The following is a 26,538-nucleotide window of genomic DNA, read 5'->3' as shown; positions in this document are numbered from 1 at the left end:
TTGGAGTGATTGTCATGATGTTGAAGTGGGAGTTGTTAGTGTTGTTGATGTTGAAGTTTGGAGATGTGATTGTAGTTAAAGTTGATATGGGACGTTGTTAGTTATTGTTGATGTGGTAGTTAGTTGGTGTTGTTGATTTAGTTGAAGTGGTTGTGGTTGGAAGTTAAAACTTGTGGATGTGGGAGACAGGTGGAGTTGTTGAGGTGGTAGATGTAGTTAGTTGTTAGTGATTGTCATTGGAGATGTAGGTGGTTGTGGGTGTGGATGTTGGAAGTGGGGTTGGAGTTGTTGTAGTGGAGTTGGTGTTGTTGATGTTAAAGGTTGGAGATGAGATTGATGGTTGTGGATGTTGACGAAGTGGTGGTTGGAGTTGTTGATGTTGGTAGAGGTAGTTGGTGTTGTTGATGTTGAAGTGGTTGTGGTTGGAGATGTAGATGTGAGAAGTACTTGTGGATGTGGACGAGGTGGTGGTTGGAGTTGTTGATGTGGTAGAGGTAGTTGGTGTTGTTGACGCGTTGAAGTGGTTGTGGTTGGAGATGTAGATGTAAGTACTTGTGGATGTGGCCGAGGTGGTAGTTTGGAGTTGGTGATGTGGTAGAGTCGTTGGTGTTGTGATGTTGTAGGTGTGGTTGTGGGTGGAGATGTAGATGTGGGGTGGGGATGGTTGTGGAGATTGAGGTTGGTGGTTAGAGGTGTTGATGGTTGTGGAAGTTGGTTGTTGTGGGACTTGAAGTGGTTGTTGTAGTTGTGGTTTAGACGTACTTGTGGATGTGGACGAGTGGTTGTTGGGAAGTTGAGTTGTTGATCAGTAGTAGAGAGTAGGTTAGTTATGTATTTGAAGTGTTGAAGTTTGGAGATGGTTGTTGTAGATGTGCTTGTGGATGTGGATGAGTGGTGTTGGAGTTGTTGTGGGAGTTGAGCTGTGGTTGTGGATCTTTAGTTGACATGTAGATGTTGTTATGGTTGTGGATGTGGACAGATGTAAGTACTTGTGGATTTACAGGTGGTGGTTGTGGTAGAGGTAGTTAGTGTTGTTGATGTTAAAGTGGTGTTGTGGTTGGAGATGTAGATGTAAGTACTTGTGGATGTGGACAGGGTGGTGGTTAGAGTTGTTGATGTGGTGGAGTAGTTGGTGTTTGATGATGTTGCTGTAGTGGTTGTGGTTGGAGATGTAGATGTAGAAGTACTTGTGAATGTGGATGAGGTGGTGGTTGAGTTGTTGAAGTGGTAGAGGTAGTTGGTGTTGTTGATGTTGTTGAATTGGTTGTGGTTGGAGATGTAGATGTAGAAGTACTTGTGGATGTGGACAGGTTGATGTGGTTGGAAGTACTTGTGGAAGTGTGGTGTGGAAGTTGAAGTTGTTGATGTGGTAGATTGTTGTAGGTGTGGTTGTGGAAGTTGAAGTGGTTTGTGGTTGGAGATGTGGTTGTTGTTGATGTTGAGGTGGTGTTGGCAGGTGTGGTTGTGGAAAGTTAAGTTGAGGTTGTTGTGGTTGAGGTGGTTATTTGGGAGTTGAAGTTGTAGAAGTGGTTGTTGTGGATGTGGACAGTTGGGTTGGAGTGGTTGTTGTGGTGTGGTTGTTAAGAGGTGGAAGTTGATGTTGGAAGTGGTTGTGGTTATGGTGTGGTCATTGAGTTGAAGTTGGGAGTGGTTGCTGTGGTTGTGGATGTCAAGTTGAAGTAGGTTGTTGTTGGTGTGGAAGTTGAAGTGGGAGTGGTTGTTGTAGGTGTTGTAGTTGACTTGTGGATGACAGTGGTTGTTGGTGTTGGGGTGTGAAGTGGAAGTTAGTGTTGTTGATGGTGTGGTTGTGGAAGTGAAGTGTAGTGGATGTGGATGAAGGTGGTGGTTGTGGAAGTTGATGTGGTAGAGGTAGTTGTGTGGTTGTTGTTGTTGATGTGGTTGTGGGTTGGAGATGAGGTGGTTGTGGGTTGAAGTGGAAGTGTGGATGAGGTGGTGGTTGTGGAGTTGTTGAAAGTGGTAGATTGATAGTTGTGGAAGTTGATGTTGAAGTAGTTGGTTGGTTGATGTTGGGTAGATGTTTTATGGGATGTAGTACTTGTGGATGTGGACGAGGTGGTGGTTGGAGTTGTTGATGTGGTAGGAGTAGTTGGTGTTGTTGATGTTGAAGTGATTTGTGGTTGGAGATGTAGATGTAGAAGTACTTGTGGATGTGGACGAGGTGGTGGTTGGAGTTGTTGATGTTGTGGAGGTGAGTTGAATTTAACAGAGATGTTGATGTTGCAGTGGTTGTGGTTGGAGATGTAGATGTAGAAGTGGAAGTTGTGGATGGGGATGAGGTGGTGGTTGGAGTTGTTGATGTGGTAGAGGTGGGAGTTGGTGTTGTTGATGTTGTTGAATTGTTGTGGTTGGAGATGTGATGTGAGAAGTACTTGTGGATGTGGACAGGTGGTTGTTGGAGTTGTTGATGAAGTAGAGTTAGTTGGTGTTGATGTTGAAGTGGTTGTGGTTGGTGATAGTTGTTGTTGGTGTACTTGTGGATGTGGACATGAAGTGGTGGTTGGGTTGTTGATGTGGTTGTGGGTTGGTGTTGTTGATGTTGCTGAAGTGGTTGTGGTTGGAGATGTAGATGTGAACGACTTGTGGATGTGGATGTTGTGGTGGTTGGAGTGTTGATTTGGGAGTTGTGGTTGGTGTTGTTGATGTTGAAGTGGGGTTGTGGATTGGAGATGTGAAGTTCTTGTGGATGTTACAGGTGGTTGTTAGGTTATTGATGTGGTAGAGGTCGTTGGTGTTGTTGATGTTAGACTGGTTGGTTGGAAGATGTAGATGTGGGTACTTGTGGATGTGGCGAACTGGTGGTCATGGTTGTTGATGTGTTGGTTGTTGGTGTAGTCGATAAGTTAAGTTAGGTAGTTGTGGTTGGAGATGTAGATGTAAGTAGTGTGGATGTGGACAGGTGGTGGTTGGAGTTGTTGATGTGGTCGTGGAAGTTGGCAGTGTTGTTGATGTTGTTGAAGTGGTTGTGGTTGTTGAAGGTGTGGTTGTGGAAGTTAAGTTGTGGATGTGGACGTAGGTGTGGTGGTTGGAGTTGTTGAGTTGGAGTGGTTGTTTGTTGATGTTGAGTAGTTGTGGTTGGAGTGGTTGGTACTGTGATGTAGAAGTTGAATTGTGGATGTGGACGTTGTGGTGTTGGTCAGTTGTTGATGTTGGAGTGGTTGCTGTGGGTGTTGATGTTGTTGATGGTTGTTGTTGGTGTGGAATGTTGATGTAGAAGTGGTTGTTGGATGTTAGGAAGTGAAGAGGTGGTTGTAGGTGTTGATGTGTAGAAGTTGTTAGTGTTGATGTTGTTGTGGGTGTGGTCGTGGAATGTCGATGTTGGAGTACTTGTGGATGTGGACGTGGTCGTAGTTGGAGTGGTTGTGTGGTAGGATGTTGGTCGTTATTTGAAAGTGGTTGTGGTTGGAAATGTAGATGTAGTCAGTGGATGTGGACTGGTTGTGGTTGGTGTTGGATGTTGAGGTCGTTGGTGGTTGTTGATGTTATTAAAGTGTTGTCGTGGGTTGTAGATGTAGTGGTTATTTGTGGATGTGGACGTGAAGTGGTCGTTGGGTGGTTGTTGATGTGGTAGAAGTAGACGTTGAAGTTGTTGATGTTGTTGAAGTGGTTGTGGTTGGAGATGTTGATGTAGAAGTACTTCTGGAGTGTTGAAGGTGGTGGTCGAAGTTGATGGTAGAGTAGTTGGTGTTATTGATGTTAAGTTGAAGAGGTTGTGGTTGGAGATGTAGATGGGAAGTTGAAGTGGATGTGGACGAGGTGGTGGTGTGGTGATGGAAGTCAAAGTTGGTGTTGTTGATGTTGTTGAGTGTGTTGACGTTGAAGTTAGAGATGTTGAAGTTACTTGTGGATGTGGTCGGTGGTGGTTGGAGGGTTGTTGTAGAGTGTAGTTGGTGTTGGAGTGGTTGTTAGTGGTTGTGGTTGGATGTTGATGTTAAAGTCTTGTTGATGTGGTCATCTGGTGGTTGGAGTTGTTGATGTGGTAAAAGTGAGTTGGTGTTCATTGATGTTAGAAGTGAAGTGGTTGGAGATGTAAGTGAAGTACTTGTGGATGTGGACGTTGGTGGTGGTTGTTGATGTGGTAGATGTAGTTGGTTGTTGATGTTGAAGTGGTTGGAGATGTAGATGTGAAGTACTTGTGGATGTGGATGAGGTGGTGGTTGGACGTTGAAATGTGGTGAAGGGTAGTTGGTGTGTTGTTGTGTGGTGTGGTTGGAGATGTAGATGTAGAAGTACTTGTGGATGTGGTTGGAGGTGGTGGTTGGAGTTGTTGATGTGGTGTGGTAGTTGTTGATGTTGAAGTTGGTTGTGTTGTTGTAGATGTGGTTGTGATGATTGGAAGTTGAATTGTATGATGTGGTAGAGGTGTGGTTGTGGATGTTGGATGAGGTGGTTGTTGTTGGAGTTGTTGAGGTGTTGTGGATGTAGATGGGTGGTGGTTGGATTGTTGAAGTGGGAGTTGAGGTTGTTGATGTGAGGTGGTTGTTCTGTTGGAGATGTAGATGTGGGTACTTGTGGATGTGGACGGTGTGAAGTTGGAGTTGTTGATGTTGTGGTGTGTGGTGTTGTTGATGTTGTTGAAGTGGTTGTGGTTGGAGATGTAGATGTAGAGAAGTACTTTGGATGGTGGACGAGGTGGTGGTTGGAGTTGATGTGGTGGTCGTTGTTGGTGTTGTTGTGGAAGTTGATGTTGAAGTGGTTGTGGTTGAGGTGTGATGTGGATGTTGAAGTTGAGTCGAGTGGATGTGGACGAGGTGGTGGTTGGAGTTGTTGATGTTGTGGTGGTAGTTGGTGTTGTGGATGTTGTTGAAGTTGAAGTTAGGTGGTTGTTGGAGATGTGGTGTGAAGTACTTTGGATGGTTGTTGTGGTTGGAGTTGTTGATGTGGTTGAGTAGTTGGTGTTGTTGATGTTAGTGGAAGTTGTTGGAGTGTGAAGTGGTTGTTTGTGGTTGTGGTCGTGGATGTGGTGGTGGTTGGAGTTGTTGATGGTAGTGGTAGTTGGTGTTGTTGATGTTGAAGTTGAATAGAGTTGTTGTTGTTGGAGGTGTAGATGTAGAAGTACTTGTGGATGTGGAAGTGGTTGAAGTGGGTTGTGTGATGGAAGTCAAGTTGGTGTTGTGTGATGTTGAAGTGGTTGTGGTTGTGAGATGTTGAAGTGGGAGTTTGTGGATGGGATGTGGTGGTGGGAGTTGTTGATGTGGTTGAGTGAGTTGAAGTCGTTGATGTTGTTGAAGTGGTTGTTGTTGGAATGTAGATGTAGAAATAGTTGTGGATGTGGAGCGAGTTGGTTGGTTGTTGATGTGGTAGTTGAAGTTGAAGTGTTGATGATGTTGAAGTGGTTGTGCTGTTGGAGATGGAGATGTAAAGTACTTGTGGATGTGGATGAGTGGTGAAGTTGAAGTTGTTGAGTTGAGGTGGTGAAGTGATTGATGTAGGTTTGTTGGTGTTGAAGATTTGTTGAAGTGGTTGTAGTTGGAGTTGTTGATGTTGGTAGGTTGTGTTGGTTGTGTTGAAGTGGAAGTTGGTTGGAAGGGTTGTGTGCAGGTGTGGTGGATGTGGTGGTTGGGTGTTTGTTGATGTTTGTTGTGGTGTGATGTTGAAGTGGTTGTGGTTGGAGATAAAGATTGAAGTGGTTGTGGATGGAGGTGTTGTGGGAGTTGGAGTTGTTGTGGTGGAAGTTGAAGTTGTTGAGTTGTGATGTGGAAGTTAAAGTGAGTTGTGGTTGGAGATGGTTGTTGTAGGTGTGGTTGTTGGATGTGGAAGTTGGTGGTTGTGGTGGTTGTGGATGTGGTTGAAGTTGAAGTGTTGTTTGAGTTGTTGTGTGGTTGTGGTTGGAGATGTTGATGGAGAGTTGAGTGGATGTTGGACGTGGTTGTTAGGAAGTTGAAGATGAAGTGGGAGGTGGTTGATGTTTAGTGTGGTTGTGGTTGGAGAGGTTTTTGTAGTGGGTTGTGGTCGTTGAAAGTTGAGGTGGTTGTTAAAGTTGAAGTGTGTGGTCAGTTGTTGAGTTGTAGTGGGAGTTGAAGTTGTTGATTGTTTGTGTGGTTGTGGAAGTTAAAGTTGAGAATGTTGTGGTTGTTGAAGTGAAGTGGAGTGAAGTGGGAGTTGAGGTGGTTGTTGTAGTTAAAGTTGTGTGGGTGTTGGTGGTTGAAGTGGATTTGAGGTAGTTGTGGTTGGGAAAGTGAGGTGGTTATTGTAGTGGTTGTGGAAGTTGGTGGTTGTTGGAGTTGATGTGGTTAAGGTGGTTGGTGGTGTGGATGTTGTTGAAGTGGTTGTTGTACGTGGAAGTAGAAGTTAGAGTGGTTGTGGATGTAGATGAGTGTGGTTGAAGGGGAGTGAGGATGTTGAAGTGGGTTGTTGTGTTGTTGGTGAAGTGGGGTGTGGAAGTTGAAACTTGAAGTGGGAGTTGGAGTTGTTGTTGCAGGTGTGGTTGTGGAAGATGAAGTGAGTTGGAGGTTGTGGAGGTGTGGTGGTTGAAGTTGAAGTGGTTGTTGATGTGAGTTGTGGAAGTTGAGAGTAGATGTGTAGGTTGTGGATGTGTTGTATGGGTGTAGTCTATTGGAGTCAAGTTGAAGTGGTTTTTGCAGGTGTGGAAGTTGAAGTTGAAGTGGTTGTTGTGGTATGGTCGTGGGATTGAGTTGTTGTTGTAGGTGTGGAAGTCGAAGTTGATGGTTTGTTGTAGGTGTGGAAGATAGGATTGAAGTGGTTGATGTGGGGTGTGAATCATTGGAAGTCAGGGTGATGGTTATTTGTAGGTGTGGTGTGGAAGTCGAAGTTGGAGTGGTTATTTGTGGGTGTGGTCGTGCGGAAGTTGGAAATTGGTTGTTGTGGGCATGGTCGTGATCCAGAAGTTGGGTGGTTGTTGTGGGGGTCAACAGTCGTGAAATTGAAGTTGAAGTGGTTTGTTGTTGGTTGAGGTGGTGGAAGTCGCTGAAGAAGTGTAAAGTTTATTGGTTGTTGTAGGTGTGGTTGCGTTAGAGGAAGCTGAAGTGAAATTGGGGTGGTGTTGTCTTGAAGTTGAAGTTGGGAATTGTGGTTGTTGTGAAGGTGTGGGACTTGAAGTTGAAGTTGAGTGGTTGTTGTGGGAGTTGAGGTCGTGGAAGTTGAAAGGTTATGGGAGTCGTGTGGTCGTGGAAGTTGGAGTTGTTTGAAGTGGTTGTTGTAAGGTGTGGTTGTGGAAGTTGGAAGTGATTGAGGTGGTTGTAGTGTGGAAGTTGGAGTTAGGGGTGGTTGTTGTAGGGAGTGGCTGTTGTGTTGAAGAGGGAGTTGAGGTGTGGGATTGAACGTGGCTGTGGAGTGAGGTGGATGTGGTGGTGGAAGTTGAAGTTGAAGTGTGGTTGTAGGTGAGTTGAAGTCAGAGTTGAGGTGGTTATGGTGGGTGTGGAAGAGGAGTCGAAGTTGAAGTGGTTGCTGAAGGTGTGGTCGTTGAGATGTTAGGTGGTTGTTGTTCGTGTGGTCAGGAAGTCCTGAAGTTGAATAGAGCTGAGGTTGTTGTTGTAGGTGTGGCTGTGTAGTTGAAGGGAGTTGTTGTGGTTGTAGTTGAAGTTGAAGTGGTTGTTGAGATGGTGTGAAGTTGAAGTTGAAGTGAGTTGAGGTGGTTGTGGAAATCAGAAAGTTGAAGTGAGTTGAGGTGGTTGTGGAGTTGGAGTTGAAGTGGGAGTTAGCCACAGGTGTGAAGGTGGGAAGTTAAAGTTGAAGTGGTTGTTGTACGTATTGTTGAAGTTAGAGGTGTTGAAGTGTGGGTGTCGTGCTGTTGAGTTGAGTTGGTTGTTGAAGTGGACAGTGTTTAAAGTGAGTTGAGTGTGGAAGTCGGAGCTGAGTGGTTGTTGTGTGGCTGTGTGGTCGTGATTGGAAGTTGGGAGTTGAGGTGGTTTGTTGTAGGGTGTGGTGTGGAAGTTGAGCTGATGGTTGTGGAAGTTGAAGTGGAGCTTGAGGTTGTTGAAGTTGAAGTGGTTGAGGTGGTTGGTGTGGTCGTGGGTAAGTTGAAGTTGGAGTTGAGGCTGTTATTATAGGTAGTTGTGGAAGAGGTTGAAGGAGTTGGAAGTTGAAGTTGGTTGTGGATGTTGTTGTGTGATCGTGGAAGGAAGTGAGCTGTGGTTGTTGCAGGTGTGGTCGTGGAAGTCCAAGAAGTTGAGGTGGTTTGTTGCAGGTGGCGGGTGGTCGTGGAAGTTGTGGGAGTTGAGATGGTTGTTGTGGGGTGTGGAGTGGAAGTTGGAAGTTGAAGTGGGAGTTGGGTGTGGTGGTGGAAGTTGAAGGGAGTGGTTGTTGTGAGGTGTAGGTCTGGAAGTCAAAAGTTGAAGTGGTTAGTTGAGGTGGTTGTTGTGGTGTGGTTGTAGTTCAAGTTGGGTGGAGTTGTTGTGAAGGTGTAGGTCGTTGAAGTTGAAGTGGTTGTTGTTAGGTGTAGGTGGTCGTGGAAGTCGGTTGTTGGTTGGAGTGGTTGTTGCTATGTGGGTCGTTAGGAAGTTGAAGATGTTATTGAGGTGGTTGTCATTGAAATCGCAGTTGAGTTGAGTGGTTGTGAAGTTGAGGTGTGGTCGTGGAAGGGTTGGGAAGTGAAGTTGTTGTGGGGTGTGGTCGTAAAGTTGAAGTGGTTGTTGTAGTTGGTTTGTTGTGTGGAAGTCTGAAGATGGAGTGGTTGTTGATGGGTGTGGTCCGTTAAAGTTGGTTTAGTGGTTGTTGTCGTGGAAGTTGAGCTGGTTGTTGAAGGTGTTGAAGTGGGTGTTGGTGGCTGAGCAGGTGTGGCTGTGGGTTGAGGTCGTGGAAGGTCAGGAAGCTGAGGTGGTTGTTGTAGGTGTCTTGTGGAAGTGGGTGGTTGTTGTGGAAGTGTGAAGCTGAAGTGGAGTTAAGGTGGTTGTTGGTGTGGTGTGGAAGTTCCAGTGGGAGTTGAGGTGGTTGTAAAGGTGTAGAAGTCGAGGTGGCTGTTGTAGTGTGGTGTGGAAGTCAGAGGTTGAAGGGGAGCTGAGGTGGGTGTTGTGAGTGGTTGTGGAAGTTGGAAGTTGAAGTGGGGAGCTGAGTGGTGGTTGTGAAGTTGAAGTTGAAGGGAGTTGGATTGTTGTTGCAGGTGTAGTTGTGGAAGACGTGGAAGTGAGCTGGAGCTGTTGTTGCAGGTGTAATTGTGGAAGTAGTTGAAGTTGGAGTGGTTGTTGTCGGTGTGGGTGTGGAAGTTAAATGTGCTGAGGTGGTTGCTGTGGTCGTGGAAGTTGAAGTTGGAGTTGAGGTTGGTTGTGGAAGTTGAAGTTGAAGTGGGAGTTGAAGGGATGTAGGTTGTTGTAAGTGTGGTTGTGGAAGTTGGTGTGAGTTGTGGTGGTTGTTGTAGGTGTGGTTGTGGAAGTTGGAAGCTGAAGTTAGAGTTGAGGTGGAGTTGTGTGGTCGTGGAAGTTGAAGAAGTGGGGAGTTGAAGTGGAAGTTTGTGAGTTGCAGGTGTAGGTCGTAAGTTGAAGTGGTTATTGCTGCTGAGGTGTGGAAGTTGAAGTTGAAGTGGTTGTTGTAGGTGTGGTTGAAGTGATTGTTGTAAGTGTGGTTGTGGAAGTTGGGAGTTGAGGTGGTGTTGTGAGGTGTGGTTGATGAAGTTGAAGTGGTTGTTGATGTAGGTGGGTTTGAAGTTGTTGTGGTTGTTGTGAAGTGGTTGTGGAGTTGAAGTTGAAATGGGGGAGTTGAGGTGGTTGTGGAAGTTGAAGTTGAAGTGGGAGTTGTAGTGATTGTGGTTGAAGTTGAAGTGGGGAGTTGAGGTTGTTGTTGTAGGTGTAGTTGTGTTGAAGTTAAAGTTGAGGTGGTGGTCGGAGTTGAGGTGGTGGTTACAGTAGGTGTTGTTGAGTTGTGGAAGTTGAAGTTGAAGTGGGAGTTGGGGTGGTTGGAAGTCGAAGTTGGAGCGGGGTTGAGGTGTGTGGTTGTGGAGACGTGTGGTTGGTTGAGGTGGTTGTGGGAAGGAAGTTGTGGAAGTTGAGTGGGAGTTGGTCGTTGGGAAGTTGTGGTGTTGAGGTGGTTGTTGCAGGTGGGGTTGACCGGTTGAAGTGGTGTGTTGTAAAGTTGAAGTGGGCTTAAGGTGGTTGTTGGTGTGTTGTGGAAGAAGTGAGCTGGAGGTATGTGTTGTTGAAAAGGTTGAGAGTTGTGGAAGATGGCTGTGGAAGTTGGGGTTGGGAGTGAGGTGTGGAGTTGAAGTTGGAGTTAGGTGGTTGTGGTGGGTTGAAGTGGGTTTGGTGTGGTTGTGGTGGAGTTGTGGGTTGTGGTGGAAGTTGGGGTGGGAGTTGTGGTGGTGTGGTGGGAAGTTGAGCTGAGGTTGTGGTTGTTGTGGTGGAAGTTGGGTGGGGTTAGTTGGTTGTGTGGAGTTAAAGTGGGAGTTGTGGTTGTGGAAGTGGAAGTTGGAGTGGTTATGGTGGAGTTGGAGATGGGTTGTGGTTGATTGAAGTTGAAGTGGTTGTTGGATGTGGTTATGGTGGAAGTTGAAGTGGGGTTGAGAGTGGTTGTGGAAGTTTGTAGAGTTGGGTGGTTGTGGTGGTTGTTGAAGTGGGAGTTGAAGTTGTGGTGTTGAAGTTGAAGTGGGAGTTGAGGTTTGTTGTAGGTGTGGTTTTGTAAAAGTTGAAGTTGAATTGGGAGTTGAGGTGGTTGTTTGTGGTTGTGGAAGTTGAAGTCAAGTGTGGTTGTTGAAGTGGTTGAGGTTGGTGTGGTTGTTGTGAAGTTAAAGTGGGAGTTGATGGTTGTGTGGAAGTTGGAGGTGGTAAGTGGTTGTTGTGGTTGTGGAAGTGGAGTGAGGGGTTGAGTGGTTGTGGTGGTTGGTGTGGGAAGTTGAAGTGGGGTGTTGTGGTGGAATTTGGGTTGTGTGGTTGTGGAAGTTGAAGTTGGAGTGTTGTTTAGGAAGTGTGGGGAGTTGAGGTGGTTTGGTGTTGAAGTGGTTGAGGTGGGAGTTGAGTCGTGGTTGTGGGGTTGGGTGGTGGTGGTGGGTTGAGTTGAGTGTGGTTGTGGAAGTTGAAGTTGAAGTGGGAGTTGATTGGTTGTGTGGAAGTTGAAGTTGAAGTTGGACTGGTTGTGGTGGAAGTTGAAGTTGAGGTGGTTGTGGAAGCTGGAAGTTGAGTGTGGTTGTTGTTGGTTTGGTTGTGGTGGGAGTTAGGGTGGATTTGGTGGTTAAAAGTAGAGGTGGTGTTGAAGTTAGGAAGTGGTTGTTGTGGTGAGGTTGTGGAAGTTGAAGTTGAAGTGGGAGTTAGTGTGGTTGTGGTGGGTTGAAGTGAGTTGTGGTGGTGGTGGTGGTGGAAGTTGAAGTAGGTTGTGTGGTTGTGGTGGAAGTTGAAGTGGGAGTTGGTGTGGTTGTGGTGGAAGTTCAAGTGGGAGTTGAAGGGAGTGGTGTGGTTGTTGTGGTGTGGTTGTGGAAGGAGTTGGAGGTTGTTGTGGAAGTGTGAAGGAAGTGGAGGAGGTGGTTTGGTGGAAGTTGAAATGGGGTTGAGGGTTGTGGTGGAAGTTGGTAGGACTTAATGAAGTTGAACTGAAGTTAAGTTATGGTTGTGGTGGAAGTTGACATTGAAGTTAAATTGAGGTGGAAGTTGAAGTTGTGTGGGAGTTGAGGTGGTTGTTGAAATGGGAATTGTGGAGTTGAAGTGGGAGTTGAGGTGGGAGTTGAAGAAGTGAGTGATGGTGGTGGAGTTAAAAGTAGGAAGTTGGTGTGGAGTTGAGGTGGTTGTGATTTTGTTAGGAGTGAGGTGGTTGTGGAAGTTGAAGTGGAGGTTGGAGTGGTTGTGGTAAATTGAAGCTGTGAGCAGTGGTGTAGTTGAAGTTGAAGTTGAATTGGTTGTTGGGTGTGGTGTGAGTGAAGTTGGAGTGGGAGTTGTTAGTTGGTAAATTAAGTGGAGGTGATTAATGGTTGTGTGAAGATTAAAATGGGAGTTGAGGTGGTTGTGTTGAAGTTGGGAGCTGAGGTGGTTGTTGTAAAAGTGGTTAAATGGAAGTTGAAGTTATGTAGGATTGAAATAGGTGTGGAAGGTGGAGTTGAGTAGTTTATGGTGGTTGTGGTGGAAGTTGAACTTGAGTGGTGGTTGTTGTAGTTAAATACAAAATTGGGGTGGTTTTGTTGAAGGGGTTGAATGTTGTTGAGTAATTTGTGGTGTGGTTGGAGTTGGGAAAATGAGTTGTTGTTGGAGGTGTGGTCGGAAGTTGAAGTGGTTTTTGTGGAGTGGTGGGAAGTTGTTGGTGGTTGTGGTTGTGGAGGTTGTGGTGGAAGTTGAAGTGGGAGTTGTGGTGTGGTGGTGGAAGTTGGAAGGTTGTTGTTGTGGTGGTAGGTGGAGTTGAGTTATTGGACTAGTGGTGGAAGTTGGTCGGGGAGTTGGGTGGTGGTGGTGGTGTTTGGGAGTTGGAGTGTGGTCGTGGTGGTGAAGTTGGGAGTTGGTGGTGGTGGTGGTTGAAGTGTGGTCGTGGGGTGGAGTTGGGTGGTTGGAGTTAGGAGTTGTAGTGGTGGACGTTGAAGTGGGAGTTGAGTCGTTGGATTTGGAAGTTGTGTGGTGGTGGTGGTGGAAGTTGAAGTAGGGTTGGGGTGGTTGTGGTGGAAGTTGAAGTTGAGTGGTTGTTGGGGTGGTGGTGGTGGAAGTTGCGGGTTGAAGTGGTGGTGGTGGTTGTTGTAGGTGGGGTGGTGGTGGTGGAAGTTGAAGTGGAGTTGGGGTGGTGGTGGTGGGATTGAAGTTGGAGTTGTTATTTGTGGTGGTGGTGGACGTTGAAGTGGGAGTTGGGGTGGTGGTGGTGGAAGTTGAAGTGGGAGTTGGGTTGGTTGTGGTGGAAGTTGAAGTGGAGTTGTGGTGTGGTTGTGGATGTGGAAGTTGGAGGTTGTTGGGGTGTGTGGTCGTGGAAGTTGAAGTGGGAGTTGGTTGTTGGTGTGGTCGTGGAAGTTGAAGTTGAAGGGTTGTGGTGGTGTGGAAGTTGACGTTGAAGTTGGAGTCGTGTGTGGTGGTGGAAGTTGAAGGAGGGGTTGTTGGTGGTGGTGGAAGTTAAGTTGGAGTGGGGTGGATGCAGGTGTGGGTGTGACGTTGAAGTTGAGTGGATTGTTGTAGGTGTGGTCGTGGAAGTTGAAGTTGGTTGTGGTGGTGGTGGTGGTCATTGGAAGTAAGTTGAAGGTGGTTGTTGTAGGGTGGTGGTGGACGTTGAAGTTGGGTGTTGTGGTGGTGTGGTCGTGGAAGTTGAAGTTGAAGTGGTTGTTGTGGGTGTGGAAGTCAGGAGTTGGGTTGGTTGTGGTGGAAGTTGGAGAGTGGTTGTTGTGGTTGATGTCGAAGTTGAAGTGGATTTGTGGTGGTGGTGGTGGGTTGAAGTTGGTGGTTGTTGTGGTGGTGGTGGGAAGTTGAAGTGGTGTTAGGGTGGGTGGTGGTGGACAGTTGGAGTTGGAGTCGGAGTTGGGGTTGTTGTGGTTGAAGTTGGAGTGGTTGTTGTGGTGGTGGTGGTGGAAGTTGAAGTTGGAGTTGGTGTGAGTGGTGGTGGATGTTGAAGTTGGAGTCGTTGTTGGGTTATGGTCGTGGAAGTTAAGTGGTTGTTGTAGGTGTGGTCGTGGAAGTTGAAGTTGAAGTGGTTGGTGTAGGTGTGGTGTGGACAGGTGGGTTGGAGTCGTTGGGTGGTGGTGGTGGAGTTAGTTGTTGGGGTGGTGGTGGTGGGTTAGTTGAAGTTGAAGTGGTTGTGGTGGTGTTGAAGAGTGGGAGTGGTTGTGGTGGTGGTGGAAGTTGAAGTGGATGTTGTAGGTGTGGTTGTGGAAGTTGAAGTTGGAGTGGTTGTTGCGGTGGTGGTGGTGGAAGTTGAAGTTGAAGTGGTTAGTTGTGGTGGTTGGTGGTGGGTTGTCAAGTTGGAGTGGTTAAGTTGTAGGTTGTGGTCATTAAGTTAAGTTGAAGTGGTTGTTGTGGGTGTGGTCATGGAAGTTGAAGGTGGTGGTGGTTGTTGTACGTGTAGTGGCGTTGGAAGTGAGGAGTGGTGGTGTGGTGGTGGAAGTCAGGAAGTGACGGGTTGGGTGGTGGTGGTGGGAAGTGAAGTTGGAGTTGGTTGTTGTGGTTGTGGTTGGAGTTGGTGGTTGTTGTAGGTGTGGTGGTGGAAGTTGGAGTGGTTGTTGTAGGTGTGGTGGTGGAGTTGGAGAGGTTGTTGGTGGTGGTGGAAGTTGGAAGTTGGAGTTGTGGTGGTTGTAGGTGTGGTGGTGTGGAAATTTGAGTAGTTGTTGGGGTGTGGTGGTGGTGGTTGAAGTGGGAGTTGTAGGTGTGGTCGTGGGAAGTCGAAATTGAGTGGTTGTTTTGGTGTGGTGGAAGTTGAAGTTGGAGTGGGGTGGTGGTGGTGGAAAGTTGAAGTGGGAGTTGTTGTGGTGGTGGTGGAGTTGGTGGAGTGGTTTATGGTAGGTGGTGGTCGTTGAAGTTGAAGCTGGGAGTGGTTGTTGTAGGTGTGTGGAAGTCAGAAGTCGAAGATGAAGTGGTTTGTGGTCGTGGAAGTTGAAGTTGAAGTGGTTTTGTTTGGTGGTGTGAAGTCGAAGTTGGAGGGTTGTGGTGGAGTTGGCGTGGGTTGTTGTTTGTAGGTGTGGTGTGGAGTTGAAGCGAGAGGTTGTTGTGGTGGTCGTGGAAGTTGAAGTTGAAGTGGTTGTTGTGGGTGTGGTCGTGAAGTCCCAGTTGGAGTGGTTGTTGTGGTGGTGGTGGACGTTGAAGTTGAAGTGGGAGTTGTTGTTGTAGGTGGTGTGGAAGTTGAAGTTTGGTTGTGGTTGTGGAAGTTGAAGTTGAGGTTTGTTTTAGGTGTGGTTGTGGAAGTTTAAGTTGAAGTGGGAGTTGTTGTGGAGGTTGTGGTTGGGTTGTGGTTGAAGCTGGAGGTGGAGTTGGTTGTGGTGTGGAGTTGTGTGGTCGTGGTGTTGGTGGTGGTTGAAGTTGAAGTGGTTGTTGTGATGGTGGTGGTGGAAGTTGAAGAAGTGGGGAGTTGTAGGTTGTGGTGGTGGAAGTTGAAGTTAGAAGTGGGAGTTGTTGTGGTGTAGTTGTGTTGGGGAATGGGTTGTTGAAGTTGAAGTGAGGTTATTTGTGGGGTTGAGGTGGTGGTCGTGGAAGTTGAAGTTGAGGTGGTTGTTGTAGGTGTGGTCGTGGAAGGTGAAGTTGAAGTGGTTGAGGTTGTAGGTGTGGTCGTGGTGAGAGTTGAAGTTGGAAATTGGTTGGTGGTGGTGGGTTGAAGTTGAAGTTAGAGGTGGTTGTTGTGTGGAAGTTGAAGTTGAAGTGGGATTGTTTGTAGGTGGTGTGGAAGTTGTTGAAGTTGAAGTGTGAGTTGTGGGAGTGGTTGTGGTGGTTGTGGAAGTTGAAGTGGGAGTTGGAGTTGTTGGGTGGTCGTGTTGGAAGTGGGAGTTGGTGGTTGTTGTGGTGTGGTCGTGGGGTTGAGTTGAAGTGTTGTTGTGGTGGGTCGTGGGAAAAGTTTGGAGTTGGTTATTTGTGGTTGATGTGGAAGGTGTGAGGTGGTGGAAGTTGAAGAGAAATAGAAAGTTGGTTGTAGTGTAGGTGTGGTCGTGGAAGTTAAAGAAGTTGAGGTGGTTGTTGTAGGTTGTGTGGTGGAAAGTTGAAGTGGAGTTGTAGGTGTGGTCGTGGAGTTGAAGTTGAAGTGGTTGTTGTAGTTGTGGTGGAAGTTGAAGTTTGAAGTGGTTGTTGTGGAGGTTGTGGAAGTTTGAAGTTGAAGTTGAAGTGGTTGTTGTGGAGGTGTGGTCGTGGAAGTTGAAGTGGGAGTTGAGGTTGTTGTAGGTGTAGTGGTGGTTAAAGTTGGAGGTGGTAGTTGTTGGGTGTGGTTGTGGAAGTTGAAGTTGAAGGTGGTTGTTGTAGGTTGTGGTCGTTGAAGTTGAAGTTGGAGTGGTTAAGGTTGTTGTAGGTGTGGTCGTGGGTTGAAGTTGAAGTGGTGGTGGTGGAAGTTGTTGGGTGTTTGGGTGGTGGAAGTGGAAGTTGAAGTGGTTGTTGGTGGTGTGTGGTTGTGGAAGTTGAAGTGGGAGTTGTGGTTGTGGTGTGGGAAGTTGTGGAAGTTGGGAGTGGATTGGTTGGAAGTGTTATGGTTGTTGAAGTTGAAGTTGAAGTTGGGGTTGTTGTAGGTGTAGTCGAAGTTGGAAGTTGTTGTGGTTGTTGTGGTCGTGGAAGTTAAAGAAGTTGAGGTGGTTGTTGTAGGTGTGGTTGTGGTTGTGGTTGTGGAGATTGAGGGGAGTTGTGGTTGTGGGCTGAAGTTGAAGTGGTTGGTGGTGTGGAAGTTAAAGTGAAGTGGGAGTTAAGGTGGTTGTGGAAGTGGGTTTGGAGTTCAGGTTGGGTGGTTGTGGAATTGAAGTTGGTTTGGTGTAGGTGTGGTTGTGGAAGTTGAAGTTGAAGGGTAGTTGAGGTGGTTGTTGTAGGTGTGGTTGTGGAAGTTGAAGTTGAAGTGGGAGTTGGGTTGTGGAAGTTGGTGGGAGTGGTGGATTTGTTGTGTTGTGGAAGTGGAAAGGTGGTTGTTGTTATGTGGAAGTTGAAGTTGAAGTGGGAGTTAGTGGTTGTTGTAGGTGTGGTTGTGGAAGTTGAGGTGGTTGTGGGATTGAGGTGGTTGTTGTTGGTGTGGTTGTGGAGTTGAGTTGAAGTGGGAGTTGTTGTGGTTGTGGAAGTGTTGAAGTGGGAGTTAAGGTGGTTGTTGAAGTTGAAGTGGGTGTTGTTTTTGTTAGACTGTTGTGGGTTAAAGTTGAAGTGGGAGGTTGTTGTTGTAGGTGTGGTTGTGGAGTTGAAGTTGAAGTGGTTGTTGGGTGGTTGGTGGAGTTGAAGTTGAAGTGGTTGTTTTAAAGTTGAGTGGGAGTTGTGGTTGTGGAGTTGAAGTTGAAGTGGGAGTTGGTTGTTGTTGTGGTGTGTGGTTAAAGTTGAAGTTGGAAGTTGGGGTGGTTGTTGTGGTGGTTGTGGAAGTTAAAGTGATTGTTGTATGGTGTGGTTGAAGTTAAAGGTTGTTGTGGTGGAAGTTGTAGGTGGAAGTTGAAGTTGAAGTGGGAGTTGGGTTTGTGGGTTGAAGCTAGTGGTTAGTGGTTGTAGGTGTGGTTGTTGGAGTGGGAGTTGAGGAGGTTGAAGTGGTTGTTGAAGTGGGAGTTGTGGTGGTGGAAGTTGAAGTTGAAGGGTTGAGGTGGGTGTGGTGTGGTTGTGGAAGTTGAAAGTGGGAGTTGAGGTGGTTGTTGTGGTGGTGGAATGGTGGTGGTGTTGGAGTTGAAGTTGGTTGTTGTTGTAGGTGGTGGTGGTTGGAAGTTTGGAAGTGGTTGTTGTTGGTTGGTTATGGAAGTTGAAGGGGAGTTGTGGTTGTGGAAGTTGAAGTTGGAGCTGGTGGTTGTTGTAGGTGTGTGGTCGTGGAAGTTGAAGTGGGAGTTGAGGTTTGAAGTGGGAGTTGTTTGTGGTTGAGATGTGTGGGTTGTGGAAGTTGAAGTTGAAGTTGAGGTGGTTGTTGTGGTGTTGATGGGACTTGAAGTGGAAGAAGTTGAAGTGGGTTGAAGTGTGTTGTTGTTGAAGTGGGAGTTGTGGTTGAGGTGGTTGTGTGGTTGAAAAGTTGAAGATGGAGTTGTAGGTGTGGTTGTGGAAGTTGAAGTTGGGAGTTGAGTGGTTGTGGAAGTTGAAATTCAGGGCTGAGGTGGGAGTTGTGGTGTGGTTTGGAAGTTGAAGTGGGAGTTGAGGTGGTTGTTGAAGTTGAGTTTGGAGTTGGTGTTGTAGGTGTGGTTGTGGAAGTTAAAGTTTGAGTGGTTATTGTAGGTGTGTTGTTGGGTTGGTGTTAAGGTGGTGTTGTGAGTTGAAGTTGGAGTTGTGGTTGTTGTGGTGTGGTGGTTGGGATTGAGTTGGAGTTGGGTTCAGATGGTGGTTGTGGGGTTGGAAGTTGAAGTGGTTGTTGGGGTGTGGTTGTTGTGGGTGTGGTTGTTGAAGTTGGAAGTGGTTGATGTGGTTGTGGTTGAGTGGTTGTGGAAGATGGTTGTGGAAGTTGAGTTGGAGTGGTTGGGGTGGTTGTGGGTTAAAGTTGTGGGATGTGGTTGTGGAAGTTGAAGTTGGTTGAGGTTGTTGTTGTAGGTGTGGTGGTTAAAGTTGAATTGGGAGTTGGAGTGGTTGTTGTAGGTGGTGGTTGAAGTTGAAGTGGGAAGTGGTTGTTGAAGTTGGTGGGAGTTGAGGGATTTGTTGGGTTGTTGTGGGTGTGGTTGAGGTGGTTGTGGAAGTTGGTTGTGGGAGTTGAGGTGGTTGTTGTGGTGTGGTTGTGGGTTGAAGTGGGAGTTGTGGTGTTGGTGGGGTGGTGGTTAAAGGAAGTGAGTTGGAGTGGTTGTTGATGTGTTGTGTTGAAGTGGGAGTTGATGTTGTTGTGAGTTGAAGTTGAAGTGGGAGTTGAGATGGTTGTGGAAGTTGAAGTTGAAGTGGGAGTGGTGGATTTGTGGAAGTTGAAGTTGGAAGTGGTTGTTGTAGGTGGTGGTAGTTGAAGTGGGAGTTGATGGTTGTTGTAGGTGGTGGTTGTGGAAGTTAAAACTGAAGTTGGGAGTTGGGGTGGTTGGTGGTGGAAGTTGAAGTTGGAGTGGGAGTTGAGGGGTGGTGTGAAAGTTGTGGAAGAGTTGTTGAAGTAGGTGTGGTTTGGTTGGTTGAGGTGGTTGTGGAAGTTGAAGTGGGAGTTGAAGTGGTTGTTGTAGGTGTGGTTGTGAAGTGGGAAGTGGTTGTTGCAGTTGGTTGAAGTGGAGTTGGGAGGTGGAAGTTGAGTTGAAGGTGGTTGTGGAAGTTGAAGTTGAAGTGGTGGTGTGGAAGTTGAAGTTGAGTTGAGGTGGTTGTTGTGGTGGTTGTGGAAGTTGAAGTTGAGGTGGTTGGTTGTTGAAGTGGTGGTTGTGGTTGTGGAGTTGAAGTTGGAGAAGGTGGTTGTTGTTGTGGTTGTGGAAGTTGAAGTTGAAGTGGGAGTTGGTTGTTGTTGGTGTGGTTGGGAAGTTGAAGTTGAAGTGGGAGTTAGGGTGGTTGTTGTGGTGGTGTTGGAGTTGAGTTGGAGTGGTTGTGGAAGTTAAAATTGAAGTGTTGGGTTGGTGAAGTCGAAGTGGGAGTTGGTTGTTGTTGTGTTGTGGAAGTTTGTGGAGTTGGAGTGGTTGATGTGGTTGTGGAATTGTTGAAGGTTGGGTCGTGGAAGTTGAAGTTGAAGTTGTTGTAGGTGTGGTTGTGGAAGTTGGAGTGGGAGTTGAGTGGTTGTGGTTGGGAGTTGAGGGGAGGTGGTGGAAGTTGAAGTTGAAGTGGGAAGTGGTTGTTGTAGGTGTGGAAGTTGAAGTTGAGTGGGACTTGGGTGGTTTGGAAGTTGTTGTGGTCGTTGGAGTTGTTGGGTTGACATTGAAGTCGAAGTTGAGGTGGTTGGTTGGTGTGGTTGATGAAGTTGGAGTAGTTGTGGTGTGGAAATTTAAGTTGAAGTGGAGTTGTTGGTGGTTGTGGAAGTTGAAGTTGGAGTGAGTTGTTGTGGTTGTGAGGTGGAGTGGTGTTGAAGTGAAGTTGTTGAAGTGGAGTTGTAGGTGTGGTCGTGGAAGTTGAAGTTGAATTTGTGGTGGTTGTGGGAGGTTGGAGTTGTGGTGGTTGTGGTTGTTGGTCGTTGAAGTTGGAGTGGTTGTTGTAGGTGTGGTCGTGGAAGTTGAAGTTGGAGTTGTTGTTGTGGGTGTGGTCGAAGTTGAAGTGGTTGTTGTAGGTGTGGTCAAGTTGAAGGGTTGTTGTAGGTGGGTAGTTTGAGTGGTTGTGGTCGTGGAAGTTGGAAGTGGTTTTGTAGGTGTGGTTGTGAAGTTGAAGTTGTGGTTGTTGTAGGTGTGGTCGTGGAAGTTGAAGTGGTGAGATGTGGTTGTTGATTGTAGGTGTGGTCGTGGAAGTGGAGTTGGACTGGTTGTTGTGTCAAGTTGAAGTTGAGGTGTGTTGTGAAGTTGAAGTTGAAGGTGTTGTGGGTCGTGGAAGTTGAAGTTGGAGTGGTTGTTGTAGGTGTGGTGTGGACGTTGAAGTTGGTTGTTGTGGTGTGGTTGTTGAGTTTTAAGTGGTTGTTGTGGGAAGTTAGTGGTTGAAGTGGTTGTTGTTGTAGGTGTGTTGGAGTGGTTGTTGTAGGTGTGGTCGTGGAAGTTGAAGTTGGGTGGTTGTTGTGGGTGTGTCGTTGTGTTGAAGTACGTGTAGTGGTTTGAAGTTGGAGTGGTTGTTGTAGGTGTTGTCAGTGGAAGTTGGAGGTTGTTGTAGGTGTGGTCGTGGAAGTTGAAGTTGGAGTGGTTGTTGTAGTTGTGGTGTGTTGGAAGTGTGGTGGTGGAAGTTGAAGTGGTTGTTGTAGGTGTGGTTGGACGTTGGAAGTGGTTGTTGTGGTGTGAGGTGTGGAAGTTGAGTTGGAAGTGGTTGTTGTAGGTGTGGTAAGTGGAGGTGAAGGTTGTTGTAGGTGTGGTGTGAAGTGGAAGTTGGGTGGTTGTTGTAGGTGTGGTCGTGGAAGTTGAAGTTGGAAGTGGTTGTTGAGGTGTAGGTGTGGAAGTCAAAGTTGAAGTGGATGTTGTAGGTGTGGTTGTGGAGTTTGAAGTTGGAAGTTGAAGTTGGGTTGTTGTAGGTGTGGTGTGGAAGTTGAAGTTGGAGTGGTTGTTGTAGGTGTGGTGGTGGAAGTTGAAGTTGAAGTGGTTGTTGTGGGTGTGGTCGTGGAAGTTGAAGTTGGAAGTTGTTGTTGTAGGTGTGGTCGTGGAAGTTGAAGTGGTTGTTGTAGGTGTGGTTGTGGAAGTGAAGTTGGTGTTGTAGGTGTGGTCGTGGGTTGAAGTTGGAAGTGGTTGTTGTGTGGAAGTTGAGTTGGAGTGGTTGTTGTAGGTGTGGTCGTGGAAGTTGAAGTTGGAGTGGTTGTTGTAAGTGTGGTTGGTGGTTGTTGTAGGTGTGGAAGTTGAAGTTGAAGTGGTTTGTTGTAGGTGTGGTGGTGGAGTTAAAGTTGGAGTGGTTGAAGTTGTGGAAGTCGGAGTGGAGTTGGTGTGGAAGTTGAGTTGGAAGTTGAAGTGGTTGTTGTAGGTGTGGTGTGTACGTTGGGAGGAAGTTGATGGTTGTTGTAGGTGTTTGGTTGAAGTGGTGGAAGTTGAAGTGGTTGTTGTTGAGGTGTGGTCGTGGAGTTGAAGTTGAGTGGAAGTTGTTGTAGGTGTGGTGTGGAAGTTTAGTAGGAGTTGAGGTGGTTGTGGTGTGGAGTTGTAGGTGTTGTCGGTGGGTGTGGAAGTTTGAGTGGTTGTTGTGGTTGAAGTGGTTGAAGTTGTGGTTTGTTGTGGTGGTGGAAGTCGAAGTTGAGGTGGTTGTGGATGTTGAAGTTGTTGTAGGTGTGGTCGTGAAGAAGTTGGAAGTTGGTGGTTGTTGTAGGTGTGGTCGTGGAAGTTGAAGTTGGAAGTGGTTGTTGTGAGGTGTGGTCGTGGAAGTTGAAGTGGTTGTTGTAGGTGTGGTGGTGGAAGTTGGAGTGGTTGTTGTAGGTTGTCAAGTTGGAGTGGTTGTTGTAGGTGTGGTCGTGGAAGTTGGAAGTTGTTGTTGTAGGTGTGGTCGTGAAAGTTGGTTGTTGTAGGTGTGGTCGTGGATTGAAGTTGGTTTTGTGGTTGTTGTTGGGTGGTGGTGGTGGAAGTCGGAAGTTGAAGTGGTTGTTGTAAGGTGTGGTTGTGGAAGTTGAAGTTGAAGGTGGTTGTTGTAGGTGTGGTCGGAGTGGAAGTTGAAGTGGTTGTTGTAGGTGTGGTCGTGAAGTTGGGTGGTTGTTGTAGGTGTGGTCGTGAAGTTGAAGTTGAAGTGGTTGTTGTTGGTGGTCGTGAAGTTGTGGAGTTGGAAGTGGTTGTTGTAGAGGTGTTGTGGAAGTTGAAGTTGGTTTGTTGGTGTGGTCGTTGAAGTTGAAGTTGGAGTGGTTGTTGTAGGTGTGGTCGTGGAAGTTGAAGTTGAAGGTGTGGTTGTAGGTGTGGTCGAAGGTGTGGTCGTGGAAGTTGAAGTGGTTGTTGTGGTGTGGAAGTGGAAGTTGGAGTTGAAGTTGTTGTGTTGTTGTGTGGTGTGGAAGTTGAAGTTGGTGGTGAGTGGTTGTTGTTGGTGTGGGTCGTGGAAGTCGAAGTTGAGTGGTTGTTGTAGGTGTGGTTGTGGAAGTCGAAGTTGAAGTGGGTGTGGAGTTGGTTGTTGTTGTAGGTGTGGTCGAGTTGAAGTGGTTGTTGTAGGTGTGGTTGTCGAAGTTGAAGTGGGTTGTTGTAGGTGTGGTCGTGAGTTGAAGTTGAAGTGGTTGTTGTAAGGTGGTTGTGGTTGTTTGTAGGTGTGGTCGTGGAAGTGGTTGTTGTTGGTGTGGTCGTGGAAGTTGTTGGAGTGGTTGTTGTAGGTGTGGTCATGGAAGTTGAAGTTGAAGTGGTTGTTTTTGTAGGTGTGGTCGTGGAAAGTTGAAGTGGTTGTTGTAGGTGTAGTTGTTGAAGTTGAAGTGGTTGTTGTGGTGTGGTGTGAAGTTGAAGTTGAAGTGGTTGTTGTAGGTGTGGTCGTTGGAAGTGGTTGTTGTGTGGTCGTTGAAGTTGGAGTGGTTGTTGTGGTCGTGGTGGTCGTGGATTGGAAGTTGGAAGTGGTTGTTGTAGGTGTGGTCGTGGAAGTTGAAGTTGAAGTTGTTGTTGTGGTGTGGAAGTTGAAGTTGAAGTGGTTGTAGGTGTGGTCGGTGGAAGTTGAAGTTGGAGTGGTTGTTGTTGTCAGGTTGTGGTTGTTGTAGGGAAGTTGAAGTGGTTGTTGTAGGTGTGGTCGTGGAAGTTGAAGTTGAAGTGGTTGTTGTTCGTGTGGTGGTGGAGTGGTTGAAGTGGTTGTTGTAGGTGTGGTCGTGGAAGTTGAAGTTGAAGTGGTTGTTGTAGGTGTGGTCGTGGAAGTGGTTGAAGTTGAAGTTGGTGGTTATTTGTTGTGGTGTGGAAGTCGAAGTTGGTGGTTGTTGTAGGTGTGGTCATGGAAGTTGAAGTTGAAGTGGTTGTTGTAGGTGTGGTCGTGGAAGTTGGAGTGGTTGTTGTACGTTGGAGTGGTTGTTGTTGTAGGTGTGGTCGTGGACGTTGAAGTTGAGTGGTTGTTGTAGGTGTGGGTCGTGGAAGTTGAAGTTGAAGTGGTTGTTGTAGGTGTGGTCGTGGAAGTTGATTGTAGGTGTGGTGTGGTCGTTGAAGTTGAAGTGGTTGTTGTAGGTGTGGTGTGGAGTCATTGAAGTTGTGGTTGTTGTAGGTGTGGTCAAAGTTGAAGTTTGAAGTTGTGGTGGTGGAAGTTGAAGTTAAGTGGTTGTTGTAGGTGTGGTCGTGGAAGTTGAAGTTGAAGTGGTTGTTGTAGGTGTGGTGGTCGGAAGTGAAGTTGGAGTGGTTGTTGTAGGTGTGGTGTGGAAGTTGAAGTTGAAGTGGTTGTTGTAGGTGTGGTGTGAGTGAAGTTGGAAGTGGTTGTTGTAGGTGTGGTCGTGGAAGTTGAAGTTGGAAAGTGGTTGTTGTGGGTGTGGTCGTGGAAGTCAGTTGAAGTGGTTGTTGTAGGTGTGGTCGTGGAAGTTGAAGTTGTTTTTGAGTGGTTGTTGTAGGTGTGGTCGTGGTTGGAGTGGTTGTTGAAGTGGTTGTTGTGGTCGTGGAAGTCGAGTTGGAGTGGTTGTTGTAGGTGTGGTCGTGGAAGTTGGAAGTGGTTGTTGTAGGTGTGGTGTGGAAGTGGTTGGAGTGGTTGTTGTAGGTGTGGTCGTGAAGTTGGTGGTTTGTTGTAGGTGTGGTCGAAGTTGAAGTGGTTGTTGTAGGTGTGGTGGAAGTCGAAGTTGGAGTGGTTGTTGTAGGTGTGGTCGTGGAAGTTGAAGTTGGTGTTGTTTTGTGGTGTGGTCGTGGTGTCGAAGTTGGAGTGGTTGTTGTAGGTGTGGTCGTGAAGTTGAAGTCGAAGTTGAAGTGGTTGTTGTAGGTGTGGTCGTGGAAGTTGAAGTGGTTATTGTAGGTGTGGTCGTGGAAGTTGAAGTGGTTGTTGTAGGTGTGGTTGTGGAAGTTGAAGTTGAAGTGGTTGTTGTAGGTGTGGTCGTCGTTGAAGTTTGTTAGTGTGGTGTTGGTGTGAAGTTGGAGTGGTTGTTGTAGGTGTGGTTGGAAGTTGAAGTTGGAAGTTGGAGTCAGAAGTTGAGTGGTTGTTGTAGGTGTGGTGTGGAATTGAAGTTGAAGTGGTTGTTGTAGGTGTGGTCGTGGAAGTTGTTGTGGTTGTTGTAGGTGTGGTCGTGGAAGTTGAAGTTGGAGTGGTTGTTGTAGTGTGGTGTGTCATGGAAGTTGAAGTGGGTTGTTGGTCGTGGAAGTCGTTGGTGGTTGTTGTAGGTGTGGTCGTTGAAGTTGAAGTGGTTGTTGTAGGTGTGGTCGTGTGTTGGAAGTTGTAGGTGTGGTCAGTTGGAAGTGGTTGTTGTAGGGTGTGGTCGTGGAAGTTGAAGTTGAAGTGGTTGTTGTAGGTGTGGTCGTTGAAGTGGTTGTTGTAAGTTGAAAAGTTGGTTGGTTGTTGTAGGTGTGGTCGTGGAAGTTGAAGTTGAGTGGTTGTTGTTGAGTGAGTCGTTGGAAGTTTGAAGTTTGTTGTAGGTGTGGTCGTGGAAGTTGAGTGGGGTTGTTGAAGGTGTGGAAGTTGAAGTTGGTTGTTGTAGGTGTGGTCGTGGAAGTTGAAGTTGAGTGGTTGTTGTAGGTGTGGTCGTGGAAGTTGGAAGTTGGAGTTTGTTGTAGGTGTGGTCGTGGAAGTTGTAAGTTGAAGTGGTTGTTGTAGGTGTGGTCGTGGAAGTTGAAGTTGAAGTGGTTATTTGTGTGGTCGTGGAAGGTTGTGGTTGTTGTAGGTGTGGTCGTGGAAGTTGAAGTTGAAGTGGTTGTTGTAGGTGTGGTCGTGGAAGTTGAAGTTGGTGGTTGTTGTAGGTGTGGTCGTGGAAGTTGAAGTTGAAGTGGTTGTTGTAGGTGTGGTTGGAAGTTGTGGTGTTGTGGTGTAGTCGTGGAGTCAGAAGTTGGAGTGGTTGTTGTAGGTGTGGTCGTGGAAGTCGAAGTGGTTGTTGGAAGTAGGTGTAGGTGTTGAAGTTGAAGTGGTTGTTGTAGGTGTGGTCATGGAAGTTGAAGTTGAAGTGGTTGTTGTAGTGGTTGTTGTGGTGTGTTGTAGTTGTGTTGGTGGTTGTTGTAGGTGTGGTCGTGAAGTTGAAGTTGAAGTGGTTGTTGTAGGTGTGGTCGTGGAAGTTGAAGTTGGAAGTGGTTGTTGTAGGTGTGGTGGAAGTTGAAGTTGGTTTGTTGTAGGTGTGGTGTGGACGTTGGGAGGGGTTGTTGTAGGTGTGGTCGTGGAAAGTTGAAGTGGTTGTTGTAGGTGTGGTCGTGGAAGTTGAATTGAAGTTGGTTGTTGTAGGTGTAAGTCGTCGAAGTTGAAGTGGTTGTTGTAGGTGTGGTGGTTGTGGTTGTTGTAGGTGTGTGGTCGAAGTTGGGTGTTGGTGTGGTGTGGAAGTTGAAGTTGGAAGTGGTTGTTGTAAGTGGTCGTGGAAGTTGAAGTTGAAGTGGTTGTTGTAGGTGTGTCGTTGAAGTGGTTGTTGTAGGTGTGGTCGTGGAAGTTTGAAGTGGTTGTTGTAGGTGTGGTGGTCGAAGTTGGAGTGGTTAGTAGGTGTGGTCATGGAGTTGAAGTTGAAGTGGTTTGTTGTAGGTGTGGTCGTGGAAGTTGAAGTTGAAGTGGTTTGTTGTGGTGTGGTCGTGGAAGTTGAAGTGGTTGTTGTAGGTGTGTTTGTTTGTTGTAGGTGTGGTCGTGGAAGTTGAAGTTGAAGTGGTTGTTGTAAGTTGAAGTTGGAAGTTTGTAGGTGTTGTCGTGGAAGTCGAAGTTGAAGTGGTTGTTGTAGGTGTGTCTTGTGGTGGTTGTTGTAGTGTGAAGTTGGTTGTTGTGGTTGGTCGTGGTTGTGGTCATGTTGGTGGTTGTTGTAGGTGTGTTGGTGTGGTTGTTGTGGTGTGTTGAAGTTGGGTGGTTGTTGTAGGTGTGGTCGTGGAAGTTGAAGTTGAAGTGGTTGTTGTGGGTGTGGTGTGGAAGTTGAGTTGGAAGTGGTTGTTGTAGGTGTGTGGTCGTGGAAGTTGAAGTTGAAGTGGTTGTTGTAGGTGTGGTTGTGGAAGTTGAAGTTGAAGTGGTTGTTTTAGGTGTGTTGTGGTTTTGAAGTTGGTCGAAGTTGAGGTTGTTGTTGGTGTGGTCGTGGAAGTCGAAGTTGGAGTGGTTGTTGTAGGTGTGGTCGGTGTTGAAGGTTGTTGAAGGTGTGGTTGTGGAGTCAAGTTGGTGGTTGTTGTAGGTGTGGTCGTGGAAGTTGAAGTTGAAGTGGTTGTTGTGGGTGTGTCGTTGGTGGTTGTTGTAGTGTGGTTTGAAGTTGGAGTGGTTATGTTGTAGGTGTGTCGTGAAGTCAAGTTGAAGTGGTTGTTGTAGGTGTGGTGTGAAGTTGAAGTTGAAGTGGTTGTTGTAGGTGTTGTGGAAGTTGAAGTGGGTGGTTGTTGTAGGTGTGGTTGTGGAAGTCGAAGTTGAAGTGGTTGGTGTCGTGGTGGTGGAAGTTGAAGTGGTTGTTGTAGGTGTGGTCGTGGAAGTCAGAAGTTGGAGTGGTTGTTGTAGGTGTGGTGGAAGTTGGTGGTTGTTGTGTGGTCGTGGAAGTTGAAGTTGGAGTGGT

At 46.9% G+C, this 26,538-nt stretch overlaps 4 protein-coding genes across 4 annotated transcripts; all 4 read right to left on the bottom strand.

Moving 5' to 3' along the window:
* Nucleotides 1-957: 957 nt before the first annotated feature.
* Nucleotides 958-2,824, bottom strand: LOC136855993 (uncharacterized protein DDB_G0286175-like). The gene is made up of 3 exons (XM_067133542.1): nt 2,798-2,824; nt 1,752-2,560; nt 958-1,654 (listed from the first exon to the last, which is right to left on the bottom strand). The coding sequence occupies exons 1-3, from the start codon at nt 2,822-2,824 to the stop codon at nt 958-960; spliced, it is 1,533 nt and encodes a 510-aa protein (XP_066989643.1).
* LOC136855991 (mucin-2-like) lies at nt 2,821-14,159 on the bottom strand (the record flags this gene model as incomplete). Its single annotated transcript, XM_067133540.1, has 12 exons — nt 2,821-3,344; nt 4,061-4,865; nt 5,001-5,144; nt 5,386-5,715; nt 6,297-6,570; nt 7,726-8,015; nt 8,516-8,846; nt 8,975-10,133; nt 12,053-12,751; nt 13,146-13,197; nt 13,357-13,433; nt 14,051-14,159. Coding segments are annotated over 12 exons (4,794 nt in total), but the record flags the coding sequence as incomplete, so codon positions are not given.
* Nucleotides 14,160-18,917: 4,758 nt separating this feature from the next.
* LOC136855990 (GATA zinc finger domain-containing protein 14-like) lies at nt 18,918-23,103 on the bottom strand. The gene is made up of 2 exons (XM_067133539.1): nt 22,924-23,103; nt 18,918-19,817 (listed from the first exon to the last, which is right to left on the bottom strand). Exons 1-2 carry the CDS (start codon nt 23,101-23,103, stop codon nt 18,918-18,920), a joined length of 1,080 nt encoding a protein of 359 aa, XP_066989640.1.
* A 1,176-nt stretch (nt 23,104-24,279) lies between these two features.
* Nucleotides 24,280-25,518, bottom strand: LOC136855989 (GATA zinc finger domain-containing protein 11-like). The gene has a single exon (XM_067133538.1). The coding sequence runs from the start codon at nt 25,516-25,518 to the stop codon at nt 24,280-24,282; it is 1,239 nt and encodes a 412-aa protein (XP_066989639.1).
* Between the last annotated feature and the right edge of the window lie 1,020 nt (nt 25,519-26,538).

Source organism: Macrobrachium rosenbergii, chromosome 34, assembly GCF_040412425.1.
Source record: "Macrobrachium rosenbergii isolate ZJJX-2024 chromosome 34, ASM4041242v1, whole genome shotgun sequence".
In the NCBI taxonomy this organism is placed as follows: Eukaryota; Metazoa; Arthropoda; class Malacostraca; order Decapoda; family Palaemonidae; genus Macrobrachium; species Macrobrachium rosenbergii.
The sequence above is the reverse complement of the archived record's forward strand: the minus strand, read 5'-3'. Positions and strand labels throughout refer to the sequence as shown.

What these genes read in the sequence shown, in the direction of transcription:
- LOC136855993 (XM_067133542.1), bottom strand. Translation starts at nt 2,824, where the DNA reads ATGACCACCAGTTCGCCACATCCACAA. An exon ending in CCAGTTCGCCACATCCACAA is followed by an intron (nt 2,561 to 2,797) that starts GTACCCACATCT and finishes CAACCACTTCAG; the next exon opens with CAACATCAACAACACCAACC. An exon ending in CCCCAACACCAACAACCACT is followed by an intron (nt 1,655 to 1,751) that starts GTCATCCACAAG and finishes CCACAACCACAG; the next exon opens with CAACCACTCCCAACTTCAAC.
- LOC136855990 (XM_067133539.1), bottom strand. Translation starts at nt 23,103, where the DNA reads ATGACTCCACACCACACCTACAACAACCACTTCAACTTCAACGACCAC. An exon ending in ACAACAACAACCACTCCAAC is followed by an intron (nt 19,818 to 22,923) that starts GTACAACAACCA and finishes CACAACAACCAG; the next exon opens with TCCAACTCCACTTCCACGAC.
- LOC136855989 (XM_067133538.1), bottom strand. Translation starts at nt 25,518, where the DNA reads ATGACCACACCTACTAACCACTCCAACTTCGACCACCACACCTACAAC.